The sequence below is a fragment of the Eptatretus burgeri genome, chromosome 8 (assembly GCF_056783735.1).
Source record: "Eptatretus burgeri isolate ZD-2024b chromosome 8, Ebu_testis_v1, whole genome shotgun sequence".
In the NCBI taxonomy this organism is placed as follows: Eukaryota; Metazoa; Chordata; class Myxini; order Myxiniformes; family Myxinidae; genus Eptatretus; species Eptatretus burgeri.
The window spans coordinates 10,902,064-10,924,486 of record NC_140968.1 but is presented as its reverse complement, the minus strand read 5'-3'; the positions used below and the strand labels follow the sequence as shown (position 1 = coordinate 10,924,486).

The following is a 22,423-nucleotide window of genomic DNA, read 5'->3' as shown; positions in this document are numbered from 1 at the left end:
GAAGAAGAAACCTGCATCGGCCTTTCAAACGCGCCGACCATGAACTACAATTTCGAGGATAAACGAACGTTTACTTCCATCGTCTTTTAACGCGTTGAAAATAACTTTCCTTATTTTATTTCCTCTCCTTAAATTTAAAACACTTTAGGTACAGACGTGCAGTGCTTGCATTGCGTGAAACGAGTAACGCTATAGGCGGTGTATGTGCTTTCGCTGTTGGATAATCAGCTTGCATTGCATACGCGCAGTTGCACTTTTAAGGATGAACCGAGTTGCCGAAGAACGTGTGAAGTGAAGATAATTTTACGAGTAATAAAGGAAAAACAAATTCATCTCGGAAGGGGATAGGGATGACGTCATTACAGCTGGTCGGCGAGAGAGCACGACGTGTGGACGGAGATGTTTGTACTTGTGGCGATGACGGACACCGTCCGAATCCCCCCGTGGAACTTCGAGCGGATATTGGACGATGCCGTGGTGGAGGAACTGAACAAGAAACTCGCCAACAAGGTCCGAGTACACGGGGAGGGACGGAGTTTGGCTCGTGCAGAGCCCGGCGGTGTGACGTGTCCACGTGGTGTCCCCTCGATGTGTGAGGGTATTTGGGGGAGAGGGGCACAGGGACACAGGGTAACGGGACACAGGGACACAGGGGCACAGGGACACGGGGCACAGGACACGGGGCACAGGGACACGGGGACACAGGGACACAGGGACACGGGGACACAGGGACACGGGGACACAGGGGAACCGGGACACGGGACACGGGACACAGGGACACAGGGTAACGGGACACAGGGACACATGGGCACAGGGACACGGGACACAGGGACACAGGGTAACGGGACACAGGGACACATGGACACAGGGACACGGGACACATGGGCACAGGGACACGGGACACGGGACACGGGACACAGGGGCACAGGGTAACGGGACACAGGGACACGGGACACAGGGACACATTGACACAGGGACACGGGACACAGGGACACGGGGACACAGGGGCACAGGGTAACGGGACACGGGACACAGGGACACGGGACACAGGGACACATTGACACAGGGACACGGGACACGGGACACAGGGACACAGGGGAACAGGGACACGGGACACAGGGGCACAGAGCGCCTCGTTAATACCATTCGAAGCTCGTACCAATCGCAATCCGACTGTGTTCGATACATTTTTAACAATGAGCAATGACCCTTTGAAAGAGACCTGGGACTTGGTTAAACGGGCTGCTTCGTCCACAAATCATGTTAAGGGTGGAAAACATTACTACTACTACTACTACTAGTACTCTTAAAACGACCACAAGTACTCTTGAAACTACCACTAGTACTATTGTGACTACTACTACTACTACTAGTAGTACTCTTGTGACTACTACGAGTACTCTTAAAACTACCACTAGTACTCTTGTGACTACTACTACAACTGGTACTCTTACTACTGCTGCTGCTACTACTACTACTGGTACTCTTACTACTGCTGCTGCTACTACTACAACTGGTACTCTTACTACTGCTGCTGCTACTACTACTACTGGTACTCTTACTACTGCTGCTGCTACTACTACTACTGGTACTCTTACTACTGCTGCTGCTACTACTACAACTGGTACTCTTACTACTGCTGCTGCTACTACTACTACTGGTACTCTTACTACTGCTGCTGCTACTACTACTACTGGTACTCTTACTACTGCTACTACCGGTACTTTTATGACTGCTACTTCAAGTACTCTTACTACTGCTACTACTGGTACTCTTATACTGCTACTGCTAGTACTCTTACTACTGCTACTACCGGTACTTTTATGACTGCTACAAGTACTCTTACTACTGATACGACAAGTACTCTTACAACTGCTACAACGAGTATTCTTACAACTGCTACTACTAGTACGCTTACCACTGCTACAACGACTATCATACTCAGTACTGCTACTACGACTATCGTACTCTTACTACTGCCACTACTAATACTCTTACAACTGCAACTTCGAGTACTCTTACAACTGCTACTACCAGTGAAATGAGAGCGAGAGATGAACCTTCAGAGTTTAGGCTTTATTCCATTTGATTGGAGCCGCTTCTGTGGGCACACCGGGGAATACAGGTTCAGCTAGGAGTACATAAGCAGTAACGTATACATGTGCAGTTAACCATTGCAGAATAAATCCGCGTAAGCACGGAGTTCGATATAATCTCCATTCTCACCAGTCAATGAGCACCTTCAGTTAACGAGCATCAAGTGAACAGCCGATGTAAATGGCAATGCCCCGGGGACAATCACTCGTGCCGCAGAGACCTCCCCTTATACGCGAGACGCACAACATGTGATCCCGCGTCATGTCCCTCAATTCACCTCAATTCACCACATTCTCCTCACCTTTAAAATGCAACTAGGGGCCCATCTTACACACCATGATTGCTTTAGCACTATAGGAGTATACATTTCAAGCAACGCGGACTAATAGGTCTACAAAAGCATACATGCCAAGCAGTGATTATTTTGAGTTGTAGGAGCATGGAAATGTGCATCGATATATGATATAATGAGCATATAGGAGCATGAGCAGCGAGAATGCCGATAATCCCCTTTACAGATTGAGTCGTCGAGGGGGCCTTATTCGTCGACCTCTCCGGGAGTAAACGGCAGTTTCACTTGAGGGAGACTCCCGATCCTCTTGGTGAGCCTCGACTTGTGCCGGGGATGACTCCTCGATCGCTCTCGGGTGGAACGCGGCAGTCGTGCCGCCCCGGCGGAGTTCCTGGGGGAAAAGACAGAAGGAGAAGTGCCAGAAGGTGGTGTACCTGCGGGAGGAGTAGCTGAGGGAGCCAGATGGCGAACCGACACAGTGGTCTCCCTGCCATCCGGGAGCCTGACATGAGCATACTCTGGATTAGTGTCACGAGTTCGACCCTCCACCAGCGGTTCATACTTGCTTTGTCGTACCGGGCGTTTCATGAACACTGTTCCGGGATGGGTCAGCCAGTTGGGCACCGTTTGACCGTCAACATAACGTCGTTGGTGAGTAAACATACGTTCGTGAGGAGTGGCATTTGTGGACGTGCAGAGCAAAGAGCGTATGGAATTCAGAGCGTCGAGAAGGGTAACCTCCCACCGCTCGGGGCCCAGTCCTCTCGATTTCAGCGCCAGAGTTACGGCTTTCCAAATAACTCCATTATACCGTTCCACCTGCCCGTTTCCCTGTGGGTTGTAACCCGTCGTTCGACTAGTTGCTATGCCGAGCTCTAGTAGGAATTGTTTTAGCCCGGCCGACATGAAACACGGCCCTCTGTCTGAATGTATGTACGAAGGTTTCCCAAACATAGCGAAGAGGTCAGAGAGACATTTCACGACAGTGCCCGAGGTCATATCCGAGCACGGAAATGCGAAAGGGAACCTTGAATATTCATCAACAACGGTGAATATGTATCTGTTGTCTGTTTCGGTCGGCAGGGGCCCTTTGAAGTCGATGTTTAGTCTCTCGAAGGGGGAAGTGGCCTTGATCAGTCTGCCAGATGCCGCGCCATAGAATCTGGGTTTTAGTTCAGCACAAACAGGGCATGAAGCATTCATTTGTTTAATATCTTCAACAGAATAGGGAAGATTTTGTCTGCATTTAAATGTGCCATTCTGGTTACCCCTGGGTGGCACAGAGACACATGGAGGTCTTGCAAAGCCTGACTGATTGTTGCCGAACTGTAGACCCGGGAGAAGGTATCTGCAGCAGGGTTTTCTTTCCCGGGCCGGTAAACAATGTCGTAACTGTAGCAAGCTAGGTCGATCCGCCATCTCATAATTTTTTCATTCTTAATTTTCCCGTTATTTTTCCCATCAAACATGAATGCCACGGATCGTTGGTCCGTAACGAGCGTGAAGTGGTTTCCCAGTAAATAATGTCTCCATTTCCGCAGCGCTTCAACGATGGCGTACGCTTCCTTCTCTATCGCTGAGTGTCTCTGTTCGCTTCTAGAGAGAGTTCTCGAGAATAACGCGACGGGTCTCCCAGACTGATTAAGTGTAGCAGCTATGGCGTGATTTGAAGCATCGGTCTCCACCACGAAGGGCACCGAGCTGTCGATCGATAAAACCACGGACTTACTGATATCATCCTTGAGGTTGTGGAAAGCTCTTACAACAGCGGCATCTGGTGGAAAGTTTTTGCAATGCACTAGGGGATGTATTTTCTCGGAGTATTGCGAAATCCATCTCGCATAGTAAGCGAACATCCCGATCACCCGGCGCATAGTCTGCAGGTCCTGAGGTGGTGGAAGCTCACGGAGCGGGCGCAATCGTTCAGGATCAGGCTTAATTGTGCCGTCGGCTATTGTGTAGCCGAGAAGGTCAATTGACCTTGCCGAGAATACGCATTTCTCGTAGTTGAGAGTCAGATTATATTTTCTAGCAATGCCCAAGAATCTGTCCAGATTCATATCATGTTCCCCCTGATCCCTACCGCACACTGTGACATTGTCCACGTAAACAAAAGTGTCTTTGAGGTTTTCATCTGAGATGATGTCGTCCATAACCCGTTGGAAGCAAGCTACCCCATTCGTGACACCGAAAGGTATTCTCCTGAATTGGTAGAGGCGCCTCCCTGCCTGGAATGCAGTGTAAGGTTTGTCTTCCTCTCGGATGGGAATTTGATGATAGGCGCTTCGCAAGTCGATGGTACTGAATACCTTATAATTGGCCACGCGTTCGACCATCTCGTCTATGCGCGGCAGGGGGTAGGCGTCGAGTTGGGTGAAGCGATTGACCGTTTGGGAATAATCGACAACCATTCGTTTCGTATGGTTCTGACTGCTGGTTACTAACACCTGTGCGCGCCATGGCGAATCGCTCGGTTCTATAATTCCCCTTCCAGTAATCGCTGGTTTCCGAAGTGATGAAATTCATGTCAGCAGTGGTATATCGCCGCGATTTGATCGCTATCGGTTTGCAGACTGGCGACAAGTTAGCGAACAGCTGGGGGATGTCACCTCCGCGGTGGTCAACGCATTTAAAATTAGACGAGGCTTGCTTCTCCAAAGGGTATTTCACGCCGTGTGCTGCTTGAGGACATTATGACCCAGAATTACGTCTGCGCACAAATCACGAAGCACCAGTACCTTTACATCCCGATGCGTGTACCCTTTTACGTCCAATTCAACATTGCAGTACCCTCGTACGCGGGATTGTAGTGAGGTGGCGGCCATGCATACCGTATTGTCAGTCGGGTGGATTACCCATTTCCTGCCCTTCACTAGCGAGCTGTTGACGAAACTTTCAGAGCTACCGGTATCAATCAGTGCCTCAGCCATATGCCCGTTAATTCGTACGTTGATGATAGCCTTGGATAGATTCCCCGGGGAGGCTGCAGTCAATTTATTCTGCGAGTAGAGAGCCGCAGAAGTGGGTTTATTTCTCCTTAGAGTAGATTTACATACCCTGGCATAATGCCCTTTCTTGTCGCAATTCATGCATGTGGCATCTCTGGCGGCGAATTTTTGACGAGGATGCCTTTTGTACCCACAAAAGAAGCATTTACCAACCGGAGCAGTTGCTGAGGAGTTTGACGTGGCCTGGGTATCCGGCTCCTCGGGTGTTTCTCCATCCCCTATGTCTGGCTGTGTCTGTGCCAGTGGGGTTCCTTGAGTTCACACCGTAGCAGCGTTCATTAGCAGCATCGGTGTCCCAAATGACTCAGATTGCTGCTGAGCCGTATCCATCGCTCGTGCCTGATCGACTACCTTGTCAAGAGTGGGTTGCGCTTTCTAGTAAGCGCTGCCGTATGTGGGCTGATCTGAGTCCTTGGATGAATGCCTCCCGTGTGGCTTCCTTTCGGTGTTCCTCGGCGCTACGGCCCCGGAAGCTGCCGTCTTTCCCAGCTGATTCAGAGCTTGCAGGAACTGATCGATTGTCTCCCGGCTGCTTGCTTGCGTGTGTTGAGAAGATGTCGTATGTATACCTCGTTCTTGGGCTTCACGTAGAGCGCTTGCAGCACCTCGATCGCTGCTTCGTAAGTGTCGCACTCCGAGAAGAGCCTGTACACGCTGGGCGAGACATGATTCACGAGGGCGGCAAATTTGTCAGCTCTCCTCGATGATGGTCAGATAGTGTGAGAAGGAGCAGAACCAATGCGACCATTTCATTTCTGCGTCAGTCGCGTTTGGGTCTGCGTCGAACCTCTCTGGTTTGTAGATCTTGTCCATCTTTGGTTGAGAGAGCCGAGAAAATCAAATGGAATAAATTGAAATGAGAGCGAGAGATGAACCTTCAGAGTTTAGGCTTTATTCCATTTGATTGGAGCCGCTTCTACGGGCACACCGGGGAATACAGGTTCAGCTAGGAGTACATAAGCAGTAACGTATACATGTGCAATTAATCATTGCAGAATAAATTCGCGTAAGCCCGGAGTTCGATATAATCTCCATTCTCACCAGTCAATGAGCACCTTCAGTTAACGAGCATCAAGTGAACAGCCGATGTAAATGGCAATGCCCCGGGGACAACCACTCGTGCCGCAGAGACCTCCCCTTATACGCGAGACACACAACATGTGATCCCGCGTCATGTCCCTCAATTCACCTCAATTCACCACAACCAGTACGCTTACCACTGCTACGAAGACTATCATACTCAGTACTGCTACTACGACTATCATACTAGTACTACTGCTACGACTAGTATTCTTACAACTGCTACTACTAATACTCTTACAACTGCTACTACTAGTACGCTTACAACTGCTATTACCAGTATGCTTACCACTGCTACAACGACTATCGTACTCAGTACTGCTACTACGACTATCGTACTAGTACTACTGCTACGACTAGTATTCTTACTACTGCCACTACTAATACTCTTACAACTGCAACTTCGAGTACTCTTACAACTGCTACTACTAGTACGCTTTCCACTGCTACGACGACTATCGCACTCTTACTACTGCAAGTATTCTTACAACTGCTACTACTAATACTCTTACAACTGCTACTACTAGTACGCTTACAACTGCTACTACTAATACTCTTACAACTGCTACTACGAGTACGCTTACCACTGCTACGACGACTATCGTACTCTTACTACTGCTACTTCTAGTACTCTTATAACTGCTACTACTAGTACGCTTACCACTGCTACTATCACTAATAATACTCTCAGTGCTACTACTAGTACTGTTATTACTGCTACTACTACTCTTGCAACTACTAGTACTATTACTACTGCTGGTACCACTACTACTGGTACAATGATGAGTAGCTAGTACGACCAAGAAATCTGAATACTACGACAACTACTCCACTTGAACAGCCCCAAGTAGCCCCACCTTTTGTGGGATCACCTGGTGACATTTTTTTGACACAAAGTCTTTCACGAATTGCCTGGGCAAGTCTGACATTCTACTGAAGCTCAGTTGTTCTCTCTTCAGAGATTAGGGGAGTCATCGCCAGCTACTCACTGTTGAAACACATCTGTTTTACATCCATCAACTAATGCTAGCAGGCAGGATGCCCAGTTTGATATCCATCCGAAGAACAGCATACTTTGTGATACGTCACCCTGCTTACGAAGCACCGATCCGACAATTTAAAGACTGGTCAAGAATCAAATCCAGACTACCTCTCCACACCGTCTTGTTGGACTATGTAAACCATCACATTGTATAATCTTGCAAACTCTCTGCCTTTAGGTTGGTTCTACATGTTGAGTGAGTTTACTGTACTTGGCAAGTAAATAATTACTTACTTACAAAGTATACTTGTGTGCCATCGCAAATCCCCACGCTTCACACCTGCTCTTAAATACACCTACTAAGTTGAAAGATGGTAAAAAGTTCCACCAGGGGCCCATTATCAAATTTTGAATTTATATTTTTAACCGCTGTAGTCTCTTCAATATTTGGTATGTCCATCCGTCCGTCTGTCAAAAAAACAATAAAGCGGTGCAGACGCTGAATTGGCACAAGGGGGAGCTCTCGCATCATGAGAAGGAAATCAAATGGCAAACTGTGCTGCTTCCTTCGGACACGGGTGAGATTGTTTATGTTTTTTTGTTTGTTTGTTTTGCCTCCTCGTTTTGACCCCTATGATGAAATCTCCATCCCATTTTAAAATGTGCCCATAATTGCATGTCTTGGTATTTGACCTTTTGACCTTACCCGGGGGGGGGGGGGGCAAAATGACTGCTCTCGCACATTTGTGCCATGTGGTGATCACAACTGCCAAGTTTGGTGAATTTCTACAAAACCGTTTAGGAGGAGATAGCGTGATGGACGGACAGACAGATAGACAGACAGACAGACGGAGCCGCTTACGATACCACCCCCCCCCCCCCATTTTAAAAAAAGAACCCATGGGGATAAAACTAACTAGAAAGCATCTCCAAATGCAAAGCTCGGCTGCGTCCACTTTGTACTCAAATTCAACTTAAAGAAAACAGCTGAAAAATAATTATTTTATTAATTATTTTCTCCAAATTCTCATTATGAGGGTTTGTTGTAAATGTGATGACAAAAGCTCATGGTTTAAACAGGTATGCCCTGGACACACACACGCACACACACACACACACGCACGACGCTTCTTTTAGCAATATATGCAGCAATCTAGTATTTTTCTTCTAGCCCTGGAACCAAAACAGTATATATTTATATCAGCCTTCACAGGCCTCCCCCCCTCCCCTCACCTGATAAATATTGAATATCATTTTTAAACTTGCCCTGTGCATAAACAAGACCGAGATATTACCTTCCCGTCGCTGAAAGAAGCACCCAAAACCAGATACGGCGTCTCCCTCCGAGAAGTCTGCCTTGTACATCCGGCAAAAGATTCGTGTATTTTTACATCGTGAAGATGTCCTTTGTTGAAGAGTCGGTAGCCATTGGTCTGTTGGTTATAACGCATTCAATCGTCTTTCCAATTGCAGACGTCCATTAAATATATCATCGAGCACGCCATGACCAAAGGAGGCATTCCTACAAGGTTCAAAGTTCATTCACTGGTAGTGATCTGTCGGGGGTTTTGGTAGAACGTGCCCGTCTACGATCCTTTGGGGCCTTGCGCCTGTTCACGTTCCCTGGATTTTGCAGTACGGGTAGTTGCAATGTCTCAGTTCTTTCGGCGAGCTGAGAAAGTTCTCCGACTCTTTCATTGTGCAAAGGCACATCCCTTTCTCTCAGGTACTTTTCCAAGTATTTTCGGATTGTTTTAAAAACTTTGTGGGTCATTTTGGGAACAAACCTTATCTCACACGCACGAATCCCCATCCCCACGCTATGGGGTTATGCGCATGCATGCCGAACATTCTGGGGCGGATTGTCATTTTGAAAGTACCGCATTGACTGATCCATCCATTGGGACCATACTCTGTGCAGAGCGTTGGTGCTGCCTAAACAGTCTCCTTGGCTATTGGATACAATACTGGACGGGTCACCACTCCGACACAGGATACCAGCAAGCTGGCACTCATTTTGCCGACCTCGGAAGGATGACGGGCAGAGTCAACCCCACCTCGTATTAATTCAACTGCCGAGTGGGATTTGAACTCAGGATCGTTGGATCCAAAGCCCACCACCTGAACCATTAAGCCAACACCAGGCATTGATATAAACATATCCACCTGTCAGTGAGATGTCTCACCTGGTGTTGGCTTAACAATGAAGTTGGCTGCCTAAAGATGTTAGGGCTCTTGAGTTTGAGCTCTCAATCATGCTGTTAAATAACACCAGGTGGGTTGACTCGCCTGTCAGTCTTCCTTTCTCGGTCAGCAAAATGAGTACCAGCTTACTGGTAACAGGGGCACTGCATCAGCGGCACTGCCATGGTCCCAGCAATGATGCCACCAACAGACATACGGAGGCTGCATGCAAAATAATGATAATAAAGGGACGATGTCAATTTTGGAAACGATTGTAAAATAAAGTAGGAAGCAGAATTGTGGGAGGAAAGAGAGGGAAGTGGGGCAGTATCGTTTGTACATGGATAAGTTTACTGCACAGATATTTAACAAATTAAAATAAACTTCATTTGCTTTCCTGTCATCATCTGTACGATACTTTAGTTTTTAAAATCCAACAAGGCCAGTGGTGGAACATTCTGCTTGTACACAATGAATATGAATGGAGATTTCTGATGGTTAAATTTTAAAGTGAATGCTTATATAAATATTTTCAAGTGTTTGTTTGTGCGTTTGTATGTTTGTATGTTGAATGTTGAACCGGAGCATCTCGAAGTCCTTCATTTGTGGTGTCGGTACTTCAGAATCTGGGCAAGGTTTTAAGCTGCATCACGTTGGCCTTCACATCTGTTTTGAGGTCACCAAAGGCTGTTATAAAGTGTATATTGGGATGTGGGGTTAGGCAGTGCTGCCACCGGCCCGCAGGAAAAAGGTAACCATGAGGCCAATAACTCAATGGCTTTTCAATGTCCAACACATCCCGAAACCACTGCCGGGAAAAGGTCACCTTGCCGGGCAGTGCCACGTTTCCCCTCCGGGGAGTGCCAGTTTCTCTCCCCCCCCCCTCCTCGCTGCCCCCCACGGGCAGCACCAATTTTTCTCGCTTCCCTATAGGCAGCGCTGGGTATTCCTGCCTTCCCACGGGCAGCGTAGGCTGCCACCACACCTGCGGGCAATGGTGGTTTCCTTCCTCCCCACCCCCTCTCAATGGGGCAGCGCCGGGTATCCCCTCCCTCCACGGTCAACGGAGTGAACCCCGCCCCGCACCACGGCCTAGTATCCCCCCCCCCCCTCCCTCAGTCCCTGCTCATCTGTTCTAAATGTGAAATGATTATTGTGTTGTTGCTGAAGGAAGTTGAAGGGGTGTGATTTTGAAAGACGTGTTGGATTATGCTGGTAGTTTTGTGGAACGAAACATCAACGTCATGGTTTTTCAAATCTGTCACTGCTTTCACGTTGTAACAAATGCGAAGATCAAAGTCCAGTTACAAAAAGCTTCATTATCAGTGTTATCATCAATGGATTTGTCTGTGTTGGATATTAAGGAATGTTTCTGATATTGTTGTTCTGCAAAGGGTGCAGGTTGTATACAATATTGGCCTCTGCATCTGCCTGTTTGATTTGATAAAGATGGAGGATTCGTATGTGTTTCCTGGAGATGGAGCTTCACATACCAAAGGTCGTTTTTTAAAAAAATTTCTTTCTCACATCTTGAAAGAACTTATCGACTAAGACCACCGTAGCCTGAATTTTATTCTGAGGTTTGACCAAAGCTGTTTTACAGTCCATTTCAAGTACGTGGTGTTTCGGCCATTCCTGGATGAGATCGTTGTTGGAAAGATCCGAAGTTGTGGCCCAGAGGGTGTGCAAGGTTGGTCCGCTGCTCAACCGACCGGTGAAACTTTTGTGCACATTTCCTCTTCCTAGCTCTTCCATAATCCTAAGCTCTGAGCACAGTTCTTTTTACGGCTTCGACTCAAGTTTTGTTCTCAAGTGAGCTGACATACAAGGAACTCCAATGTTGGAAGGGGCCATTAGGCCCATTAAGCCCGTGCAAGATGACTGATGCCTTAATAATAAAACATACTTGTACAGAGTATGTTTTGTGTGTCAAAAAAATAAAATGGAGGTAAAAGATAAGCCATAACCATCATGTCTAAAACATTTTTTGAAATTACTTTGATTAGATATTGCAGGTGGAGAAGTTTTGCTTAAAATTTGAATTGACCAATTTTTTTAATATATCTTTTTTAAAACTTGCCGATGAGGACAAGACTGGTTTACCTTAAAACTTTAGTTTGATTTGAGAATGTACTGGAAGAGTTGTACAACAAAGGGTGGAAAACTGCGCCCTCCCATGGGCAGCACTGGTATCCCTGCCCTCCCACGGGTAGCACCGGGTATCCCTGCCCTCCCCTGGGCAGCACTAAGGAGGATCCATAATAGTCCCAACGCTTTTTGAAAAAAAATGGGGGATATTGTAATCAGTTTCGTTCGTCTGTCTTTCAGTCCGTCACACGATCTCCTATTCACCAAACTTGGTGGCTATGATCACCACTGGCAAGAAGGTGCAAGAGCAGTCATTTTTGGCTCTGCCTGGGTCAAAAGGTCAAGTACCGAAAAATGCGATTATGGGCACATTTTAAAACATTTTTCAACTAGAATGTGCACTCAGTAGAGCGCATACCTTGGCCAACGCTACTTTTTGCCGCCGCCCCCCCCCCCCCCCAGAAACCGTTGATTGTGAGGGTATTTAATCCCATACCACATCTCCAATCTCATATGTGTTATGATGGCTTAAAAACATTAAATTTCCTGTGTCATATCATATATCACAAGATTGGGCATTGAATCACAACATTTTGGCATTGGTTGCATGCAAATTGGATAAAAATCGACCGCACTATGGCAAAATGACGATTTTGACCTTTTCATGACCTCGACCTTGACCTTTGTACTCTTAATTTTGTAATTGGTATTAGAGTGTGGGGAACAGTACAGTCAACATTTTGGTGTTGTTTTCATGCAAATCGGATAAGAATTGACCGTGTAATGACTAAAACCGCACATTTTGCAATGTCATGACCCCCCCTGACCTTTGACTCCCAACCGCTAATAAGGGTTATTACGTCATTGTGTCATGTCACATATCACAAGATGGGGCATTGAATTCTGAACATTTTGGCATTAGTTGCATGCAAATTGGATACAAGTTGACTACGCTATGGTAAAGAGACGATTTTGACCTTTTCTTGACCTTGACCTTTGACCCGATCGCTCCCAAAATCTAATCAAATGGTCCTCGGATAATAACCAATCATCCCACCAAATTTGCTGCGATTCAGTTCAATACTTTTGGAGTTATGCGAATAACAAACAAACAAACAAACAAACAAACACACATTCACAAATAAATAAATAAATACACAGCGATCAAAACATAACCTTCGCAACAAAGTTTGCGAAGGTAATGAAACTTTGTATATGTGCAATTAACATTGGGGGACACGTGAAATATGTTACGATTTTTTTTTGGGGGGGGGAGTGGATTTAACCCCTGGTTCATTCTCCAGGAGTGAGGACTTTGGGTCATAGGTGTCAAAACAGGGTGGAGGGGGGGAATTTTTTTCAACTCAAAAATGAGATATTGGGTCATTCCCGCTGGAACTTTGTGCCATCTTTCAACTCGGCTTAAGGTGGGAAGCATGGAGATTTGCGATGGCATGCCATCGACTTCTCTCTAATTTATTTAAATATTTTATTAAGAGCAATCTTTATGGCTTTTGATAAAACTCGTGATGGATCAGTTACATTCGGAGCTGTCAGTATATTAATTACATGGACATATAAGTATAAGTAGACGATGGACAACTTGGCACAGAATAATTATGGGATTTGAATTTGGGATCCCTGTATGATGAGCTATCTGGTCAAGAGCTCTGATGCCAAACATTAAATTAAATATGTGAAACCAACGAATTAAAGATTTGAAGCTGAGTGAATGCCAAACTTGCCATGCCATGTTTTATTAACATTATTATTTGTTTTGTGTATTTTTGTTCCACAGTGTCTTTGGGCTTTTTTGATGACATAATCATTCCTCCTGAATCGCTGCAGCAACCTTCAAAGTTGTATCCTTTCAAAGATTTATATTTCCAATCAAGTGTTGTGCTGAAACGATTAACTGGATTGAGTTTATTTATAATATAAAAGTGAATTTGTATACTGTACTAATTTGTTTGTTTGTTCGTTTATATATTTACATATGCTTCAAAAACTAAAAACGACTGAACCAAATCCAACCAAACTTTGCCAAAGAGTTCCCAAAGAATGGTTTCATTCTGGGTAGCACAATGTGAAGGTGTCAAACCTTGGAGAATGACTGAACAATATGGTACGGACAGTATGTCCCGGTAAAATGTGGAGGAAGGAATAAAATGACCGTTTTTACAGCCATTTTTCCCTGCTGTGCAGGGGTTGGGCTTTTTCTTGAGGCAATGTTTTATGGCCGGATGCCCTTCCTGACGCCAACCCTGGTCGCCTCTTACGACACACAGGGATATGGTACACCTATTCTAACCGGGGCATACACCGGGACCAGTACACTGGTACTCATTTTGATGACCTCGGAAGGATGACAGGCTGAGTCAACCCCCTGGTGTTAATTCAGCAGCCAACGGGATTGAACTCAGGACCCTGGGATCCCAAGCTGCTGCCCTAACCACTGCGCCAACACCAGGCTTAATGTGGAGGAAGGAATGTTGTGAATAATTAAAAATGGATGGACGAGTGTGTGCGATGACTGGTGTCTGCTACTACATAGGTCTCGTCCGTCTAGCCTGTGCTCTTCAAAACTATTCACACCATCCGTACACATTTTCCCATGACATGAAGTTAGTACCCCATTGTGCATTCTTTTTTGTCACTCCATCAATGATAAAACAAATAGTGGAGATTTTTTTGTAACTGGTGTTTGATTTTAGTACGTGTTATAAAGTGCAAGCGCCAATAAACGGCCTCGATCTCGCTTCGCTTGGCCTTGGCCAAACTACGTGACATTCTCTTAAGAATGTCACATAGTTTGATACTGTTACTAAGTAAAAACCTGATGACTTACCGTTGCTCTAACAGTGCACTCTTGTAGTTTTACAGCCATTTTTAGAGCACAATTGCTTGCTTACTTGCTCCACATGAGGGGGAAGTCAGGTATTAAGTGGTCAACAAACAAGTCACATTTGCCCATGTGTAATATCACACATGATCCAATCTATTGTGTTTTGCACAATTGCACATGCACCTTTTTGTGACAGTAAAATTCACTTCGTTATTGACTTACACTTGTATCTGCAAGTGCAGTTGGTGGAAATGGTAAAAGATGACAGTCATAGCTTCACATCAACCCCAGCTCCTCGAGTGGGAGCGACACAATGAGCTGGGAATGGAGAGCCAGAGGCACACAGATTACAAGGAAATCGGTGCCAGTTGATGGCTGACTTCTCCAGAACACACCCAGAACTGAACGAATCTTCCACTCAGCCCAGTTTGGCGCTCAGTTCGGTGGTAAAATAATGCTGCTAGATGTTGTCATACATATTGAGTGAGTGATTGAAAAGTGGACCAGAGTTAACGGCATTGTAATGGGGTGGGAAAAGCTTGTGCTGCCAGATGCGATTTATTCGTAAATCTAGGATGACACTCTTAAATAATTTTCGATTTTTTTTTCTTTTAAATCTCTGAAACCTCTGTTTGAATCGTATAGTTTTGTGTTTTTGGCTGGTAGTCTTGACCTTTTAACGTCAGTGATGAAACAGAACAGGTATGGGCCTGGGAGTATGAGACTGATGATGGCACGCATGACCTTTTCATGGATATCGGGGAAGATATTCGTTTCCGGGTCATTGATGAAACCTTCGTCGACACCACCCCGACTGGTCCCTCCAATGCAGGTGAACCTGCTACCCCATCAGGAAGCGGAACTGTAACTGTTTCAGGGACAGAGAGCGCTGTGCAGGAAGAGTTACAAAAGAAGCAAGCTCCATATACATTGACGGTGTGTACTTTGAGGGGTTGTTTTAATTTTGAAAATTTATTTGAGAAGGTTGAAATCCTGGCCTTTTATGGCAGGAAATTTTTCATCCTCTCAGCTGGCGAAGCTAGTCCACGATATATGATGTATTTATTACAATGTATTGCAGAGAAACACATTAGAACAAATGCAGCCTTTTTAGCTGGAAGCCAATCCAGTATATCTGGAAGCCTATTGTTCTTGCTATTTCATTATTACCACCAGCAAATAACTCATCCTTATGGATGGGTTCATTTCGCCACTTCTATGATGTTTAGATGTGCGATCATCTGTAAATTACGTACACATTAGCACGGTTATATGGCCCTCGGGGTTCCTGCGAGAGAGTGTGGACTTGATGCATTCACATTAGATAGGTGGCATACGAGTACAGGTATATAACCTGTGGGGTTCCTGTGAGTGAGTGCTTTCCAGAAATTTCAGGAATTCTCTATAAAACGGACGGATAGTCGAGCCGCCAGGAGATGCCGACGGCGGCTTAGATCATGTCCTGGGATCCCACTCCCATCATTTGAAGAAAGACAGTTAGGTCCTCCCCCACCCTGAACCCCCAGACTGCAAATTTCTTTTACCCCCCCGCCCCCCCAAAAAAAACCCCTGTTAAACTGGACACCCTATCAGCCTAGTTGGTGGGCATTAGGGATCCCCCGGTGACTTTTGCGACGTGAAGGTGAGCTAACACCGACAACATGAACAAATTATAAAGTATATGTGTAAAAAATTACATGCCCAGACCATGAATCGAACCCAGGTCCTCTGGAAAAACCACATGTGCATGTAATCTTTATTTCCTGTTCATTTAAAATTAAATTACAAATTCTTGCTCTAACCTACAGGGGGCATTGCATCATTGACGCAGCTGTACCCCGAGAAGATAAAACAACCCGCAGCCATGTGCTGCATACAAAAGAAGATGAAAATACAGTAAAATGAAGGGAACTTGTGCAAAATAATTTTTTTTACAGCAGCAAAGTTAACAAAAGTGTTTTTTTTCTTGCAAATCATAAATGAGCAAATTAATTTGGTCAATTTTACAAGATGTTTTTTTTTTTCATTTTTTTTTACCGATCAGTTTGGTTGAGCCAATAAAGGAAACTTTTATTTTTCAGCTCAGGAAGTTGTTTGGTTTCTATCGTTCGCAGGGATCCATCAGTGAGCCTGGCCTGGGATTGCTGTCGTGGTGGAACAGTTGATTGTCCAGGTGCCCCAGGTTCAAAATCGACTGCAAACCTCGTTGCTCTTCAGCCCCTTCTGCATTCAAAATACTGCGGCTTCAGATTGCATCTCGTGGCTTGCAGCACCACACTTTTGTACTCACCTTAGGCTAGATAATCAGGTTGTTTATTTAAGTTGGTAGACATAAGATGATTATGTCTTACTGATATTTGTATAAAAACTATCAATAAATACTTGTAAGTCTGAAAGCATTCGGTAAGCCTTTTTTTGTATGCAAGGTCAAGGCTCCTGGAAGAGCTCGTACTGTTACACTGAACGGATCAGGATGCAACAAAACAAAAACACCAGTGAAGAGAAAGAGGGTGGGGGACACCAACTGCAGAGTTGGAGGACAAAATACAGGGAGACTTGTACAAATAATGGGTGTGGGGAGAATGAATTTCCCGATTGTGACTACCACTTTGATCGTAGTGGGGAAGCTTGTGTGCTCCTGTGACCCGGAGAGCGATACTGGCAGGAGCTTTGCTCTTGGTAGTTCTTACCTAGACAGGCTGATCAATGGGTAGGAGCCAGACTAAGAGGAGTCACATCTTTGGTGGTAGGGAAATTTATTTTTCTGCCTGGCCTAGTCCCCCCCCCACCCCCCCCTTAACAGTGGTCCTGTACAGAGTGTCCCTTGTTTCAGGACTAGGTGAATGGCACCAGCCAGTCGTTTTCTTCTTTTTCTTCCTCCTCTTTGTCTTCTTTTTCTTCCTAATCCTTATTGTCTTTGTCTTCTTCTTCCTCTTTATATTCTCCTTTCTTTTCTTCAATTCTGCCATTTCTAGTCTTAGTTCTTCTGCATCTTTCTTGCCATGGACACCCTGTGGGATCTCATGAATTCTGTCTCTCCGAAGGGTGCTGGAAATAAACATGTTGCAGGTCATGGCCGCCTGTTTGTACAGGAACCCAAACTCCTTGATAATGCGTTGAGAGGCTGATCTATCAACAGGCGTAAATGTCGAAATGGTTGTTCTGCCATGGGCATGCATGGGGGTGGTCCATGCAGACATTTCCAGTTGCATTCCTGAGGGCGTTGGAGTGGTGTTGTTACAACAATATGTTTGCATGAGTTTGTGGGACTCTATTGAGGCTCTTGGACTGGCTTGTGAATTTTTGGGTAACATTGACTGATGTCTCCTCCTTCCTCCTCACTGTCAATCCACCAGCCCGTGTGAAGTGGTGCTCAAATCCTTTGAATATTTGTTTTTCCCATTGTCGGGGCTTTTGCTTGATGCGATCTCAGACAGCATTGACAGGGCTATCTCACTCCATGCCTCTGCGCACATCATGGTATTTGGTGACTTCAACATTCATCACAAGGTACACTCTCGTAATACTGACACCCCTGGTATCGATATAGTCTGGATGCAGAACTAGAATTTTACCCTAGGTGTGTTTTGGAGTACATCCACAATTTTATTGCAGATTCTGGTAACATAGACTATACTAAACTCAAATCCAAGTGATGCCACTTTGTCACGCTTGAGCAATTTTTTTTAGGAGCAAAATTCAAAATGGCCGCCATCAAAACCGTTTTTTGGCCGTAACTCGGCCAAAAATTGAGATTGCACCCAATTTCAGTGGCAACCCCTATGTTTTGGGGGTAAAGGAACACACTGATATGTTTAAATAAACCATATCATCCATATAAATAGTACATATTGCAATATTGGTATATCAGATACCATATTTTCACTGAAAAAATATCGACCGAACTATTTTCAGCCGTAACTATGCCCAAAATCTATATGAACCTGATTTAAGTGGTAAACAGTATATTGTATTGTATTGTATATCTTTATTTCCAACAGTACAGTAGAGTAATACAATGATTAGGTAACTACAAACTATAATTAATTATATTAACACATAACCAAACTAGAAGGGGAGCACTCGGTAGAGTGCAAAACCTCCGCCGCTAATACTGCTAGGTCACTCAAGTGAACCTGATATCCTATTCATTCAATTTGATGTCAACAGTGCTCACAGAGTTATAGTTTGCAATTTTCCCTTTTACTTTTAACTTTTACATACTCATTTCATTCGTCATAACTAGATTCCTTGAGACAGAAATAGATTTTACGTGGGTATATCCACCTGAAGTTCCAAAATCAGCCACAATTATAATTTTGGCATTTTTTTTGTTGGAAATCACTTACAACATGTAGAAATGCAAAAAAAAAAAAAATCGAAATTTTTTTTTAAAAAAGTTGCAAAATTTTGGTTTTTTTTCTCTAACAATTTTTTTTTTTGGGGGGGGGGTTGGAAATCACTTAAAACATGTGGAAATGCAAAAACAAAAATTCAAATATTTTTTCAAAATGGCCGCCATAGCGGCCATATTGGACTTTGAACAAAGTCCAAAATCTAATGGCATGATCCTTGGACCATACCTCATCCCCCCCACCAAGTTTCGTCAAAATCCGTCGGAGTTTTTCCGCAATACTGTTCACAAACAAACAAACAGACAGGGGTGAAAACAGAGATGGCGGAGGTTAATAAACGTAATAAGCAAGGTTTACACAAATTTTACACAAATTCAAATCCAAAAAGGGGTCTGTACATGCTTCTTCTTCTTCTTCCTCTTTCGGCTGCTCCCGTTAGGGGTCGCCACAGCAGATCATCCGTATGATCCGCATCGTGATTTGGCACATGTTTTACGCCGGATGCCCTTCCTGACGCAACCCTGGTCGCCTCTTACGACACAGGGATATGGTACACCTATTTCAACCGGGGTATACACCGGCCCAGTACACTGGTACTCATTTCGCCGACCTCGGAAGGATGACAGGCTGAGTCAACCCCCTGGTGTATTAATTCAGTGGCCCAACGGGGCTTGAACTCAGGACCTCTTGGATCCCAAGCCGCTGCCCTAACCACTGCGCCAACACCAGGCTTTGGGGTCTGTACATGCTATCAACTATGAATACACTGATTGGTTGCTGATGAACTTCTTTCATTCTGCTTTCACTCAATCTCACATACAAGACAGCTGCATAAATCAAATAACTAGTGTTCACTCAAGTTCCACAGCTTCGCTTGCTGATACAGACTTTGTTTGGTCGTTCTGACATTCCTCCATACCATGGCAGCCACAGAACAATGAACAGGAGAGCCTGGCGGCAGAGCAACTACATCTATTCGTTGTACAGGGTCGCACTGAGCTGCACCCACACCTGAACATCTTGAGAACATCAGGAGCTCTGATGACATCCGGAGGCAGAGACACAGGGAGCAACATGCTCGACACTTCTTCATGTGACCATCCATGACTCGTTGGATCAATCAATGGTGGGTCTGGATCTAATGCAGCCCGCCATATTGCTGCCTGCAAGTGGGCCCTGAGAACGTGTTGTATGAAAGCCACAGTGGTTGGTGGTAGAGTTTTTAACTCTGGTGCTGATGTCAGCTTCTTGTTAGCCATCTTTGAAGACCAGACATCAAATGGAATAGCTGACATGTCTTCTGTTTTCTGGGATTCATAGCAAGCAGCAAATAAGGCAGTTGCTTCAGATATGACATCTGGTAATTCTGCATCAAGATCACCAAGATAATTTAATTGACGACCATCTTTGAGGTGTTTCACAATTGTGCCTTTTCCGATACCCCACAGGTAGGCAACTGTCACATCCAGACACCACAGTCATGTGCTGCCAGAACTTGGGTGACAATATGTGCATGCTTCTGTACTGTCGCCTTGATTTCAACAGACGATCTGTCACGACTTGTACCAGCCATCACAAGGTTGCATGCCAGTTCCTTCAGTTGGTAAAAATGCAACAGCAATCTGAATACATCTGTGTCGTCTGAAATTACCCGGATACTCGGAACTCCTGATGAGGCTAGGACCATTTGTCGTACCATAATAACTGCCCCCTCAACGCGAAGTCGCACTTGCTGAGTCCACTCATCATCTCGCAGTTCACAGGTCTTCAGTATCACATCTTTAAATGTATTCTGATTCTGTCCTCGATCAGCAGTTCTGCATTGAACAACACATCACATGGATGGCATCACACTTTTCACCACAAATGAGACATTGTTCTTTAAAATTGAACGAGATGGCATCTGTTCGGCGTGTTCTCTTCACGACAGGCTCTTCATCTTTTTCTTTCTTCTGTAACAAACGTTAAATGTGCGTCTTGGAAGTGTATGTTGCAACGCAATTCTTGTGTGTGTAGAGTGTATCAGTAGAGTCTTGTAACAGGGTTTCTCGAGCGACATGCCACCCATCACCTTGACGTTTGCTCGCTTCTACGATGGTGTTGAGCCTTTCAGGTCCAGCTACACTCATTGGCTGTTTACTGGCACTGCATTTCATGTGACTATTGAGCAGGCAAGAAATATTAAGCTGTGATGCCATCGTTCAGTGGCACATACAAGACACATATGCACATACAAGACAGGCACATATTAAAGCGGATTCAAGATCACAGCTGTCGAACGTTGTCACGAGAAAAAGACAAGCAGAAATGTTCACTTGTTGTTAGATCAATAAATGCAAAACAATCATGAAATAACTATGTCTTGTATTAATTGTTCAGAAAGTTAAACACCCTGATGCATTCTTAAATGGAAGACATTTACAAGGGGTGATGAACAAATTAATCATTTCTTTTATTTGTAAAATACATGTATAAAAAAATCAGAAAACCTGTTCCCACCCTGTGTACTTTAAACATCATCAACACAAACGGTTGCTATGGTATCAAAACAATCATGAAATGAAGATACAAAAACGTCATGCTTTCAAAAGAAAATTGATTAGTCTACTGCTAACAATACTTTACTGTTAATTAACACTCAGTTTTGTATGTTTCTTTAAAAATATCCAAGCATATATAACTGACTTGATCTGTTGACACAGTTCATTGATCTTCATGACAGCCATTTTTTGTCACAACTGCACTGGGGAAAAACTGCTCTGTAAAAAATTATTTTTTTAACACTTCTCGTTATACCATGAAACTGAATTGGAACCATGCCACAGCTCTATATAAACACAATAAAAGCACATCAGCAACCTTTCAGTGTCTTCATCGTATGTACCCTTGATATTATTTGGCTCAAGCTTTATAGGTCTAAACTTCAACAATTGGTCAATAATTTATAACAATTTTAGTCAAAATATGGTATCTGATATACCAATATTGCAATATGGACTATTTATATGGATGATATGGTTTATTTAAACATATCAGTGTATTCCTTGACCCCCAAAACATAGGGGTTGCCACTGAAATCGGGTTCATATCTCGACTTTTGGCCGAGTTACGGCCAAAAAACGGTTTTGTTGTTGAGTATTTTGAATTTTGCTCCTAAAAAAAATTGCTCGTGTGACAAAGTGGCATCACTCGGATTTGAGTTTAGTCTCGTCTATGTTACCAGAATCTGCAATAAAATTGTGGATGTACTCCAAAGCACAATTTAGCCAATGGCTGCCAGACTATAAGGTGTATATCCGTGGGAAAATAGCTAATTGTGACGTTTTTCCAATGCCGTTTCTCATAACAATCTGAATGACAATAGGATAATATTAATGTTATTACAAAGAAATATTAATACGAATAATACCTCCTCCCGAAGGGGTTATTCCTTGGACAAATGCTGTGTTGACGTGTATAAATAGCTTATCATGGCGTTTCGTGGAAAACACA

The 22,423-nt window shown here is 44.5% G+C and overlaps 1 protein-coding gene across 5 annotated transcripts; it reads left to right on the top strand.

Moving 5' to 3' along the window:
• Positions 1-248: 248 nt before the first annotated feature.
• POLR3H (RNA polymerase III subunit H) lies at positions 249-16,972 on the top strand. 5 transcript variants are annotated; one of them, XM_085890832.1, is made up of 7 exons: positions 249-510; positions 11,045-11,141; positions 11,247-11,333; positions 11,972-12,070; positions 13,530-13,593; positions 15,263-15,512; positions 16,691-16,972. In XM_085890832.1, the coding sequence occupies exons 1-7, from the start codon at positions 400-402 to the stop codon at positions 16,739-16,741; spliced, it is 759 nt and encodes a 252-aa protein (XP_085746958.1). In that variant the 5' UTR covers positions 249-399; the 3' UTR covers positions 16,742-16,972. The 5 variants fall into 5 exon arrangements, with proteins under 5 accessions (XP_085746958.1, XP_085746959.1, XP_085746962.1 ...); XM_085890834.1 differs by having other exon boundaries at positions 372-510; positions 11,038-11,141; XM_085890835.1 differs by having other exon boundaries at positions 475-598; positions 11,038-11,141.
• The last annotated feature ends 5,451 nt before the right edge of the window (positions 16,973-22,423 follow it).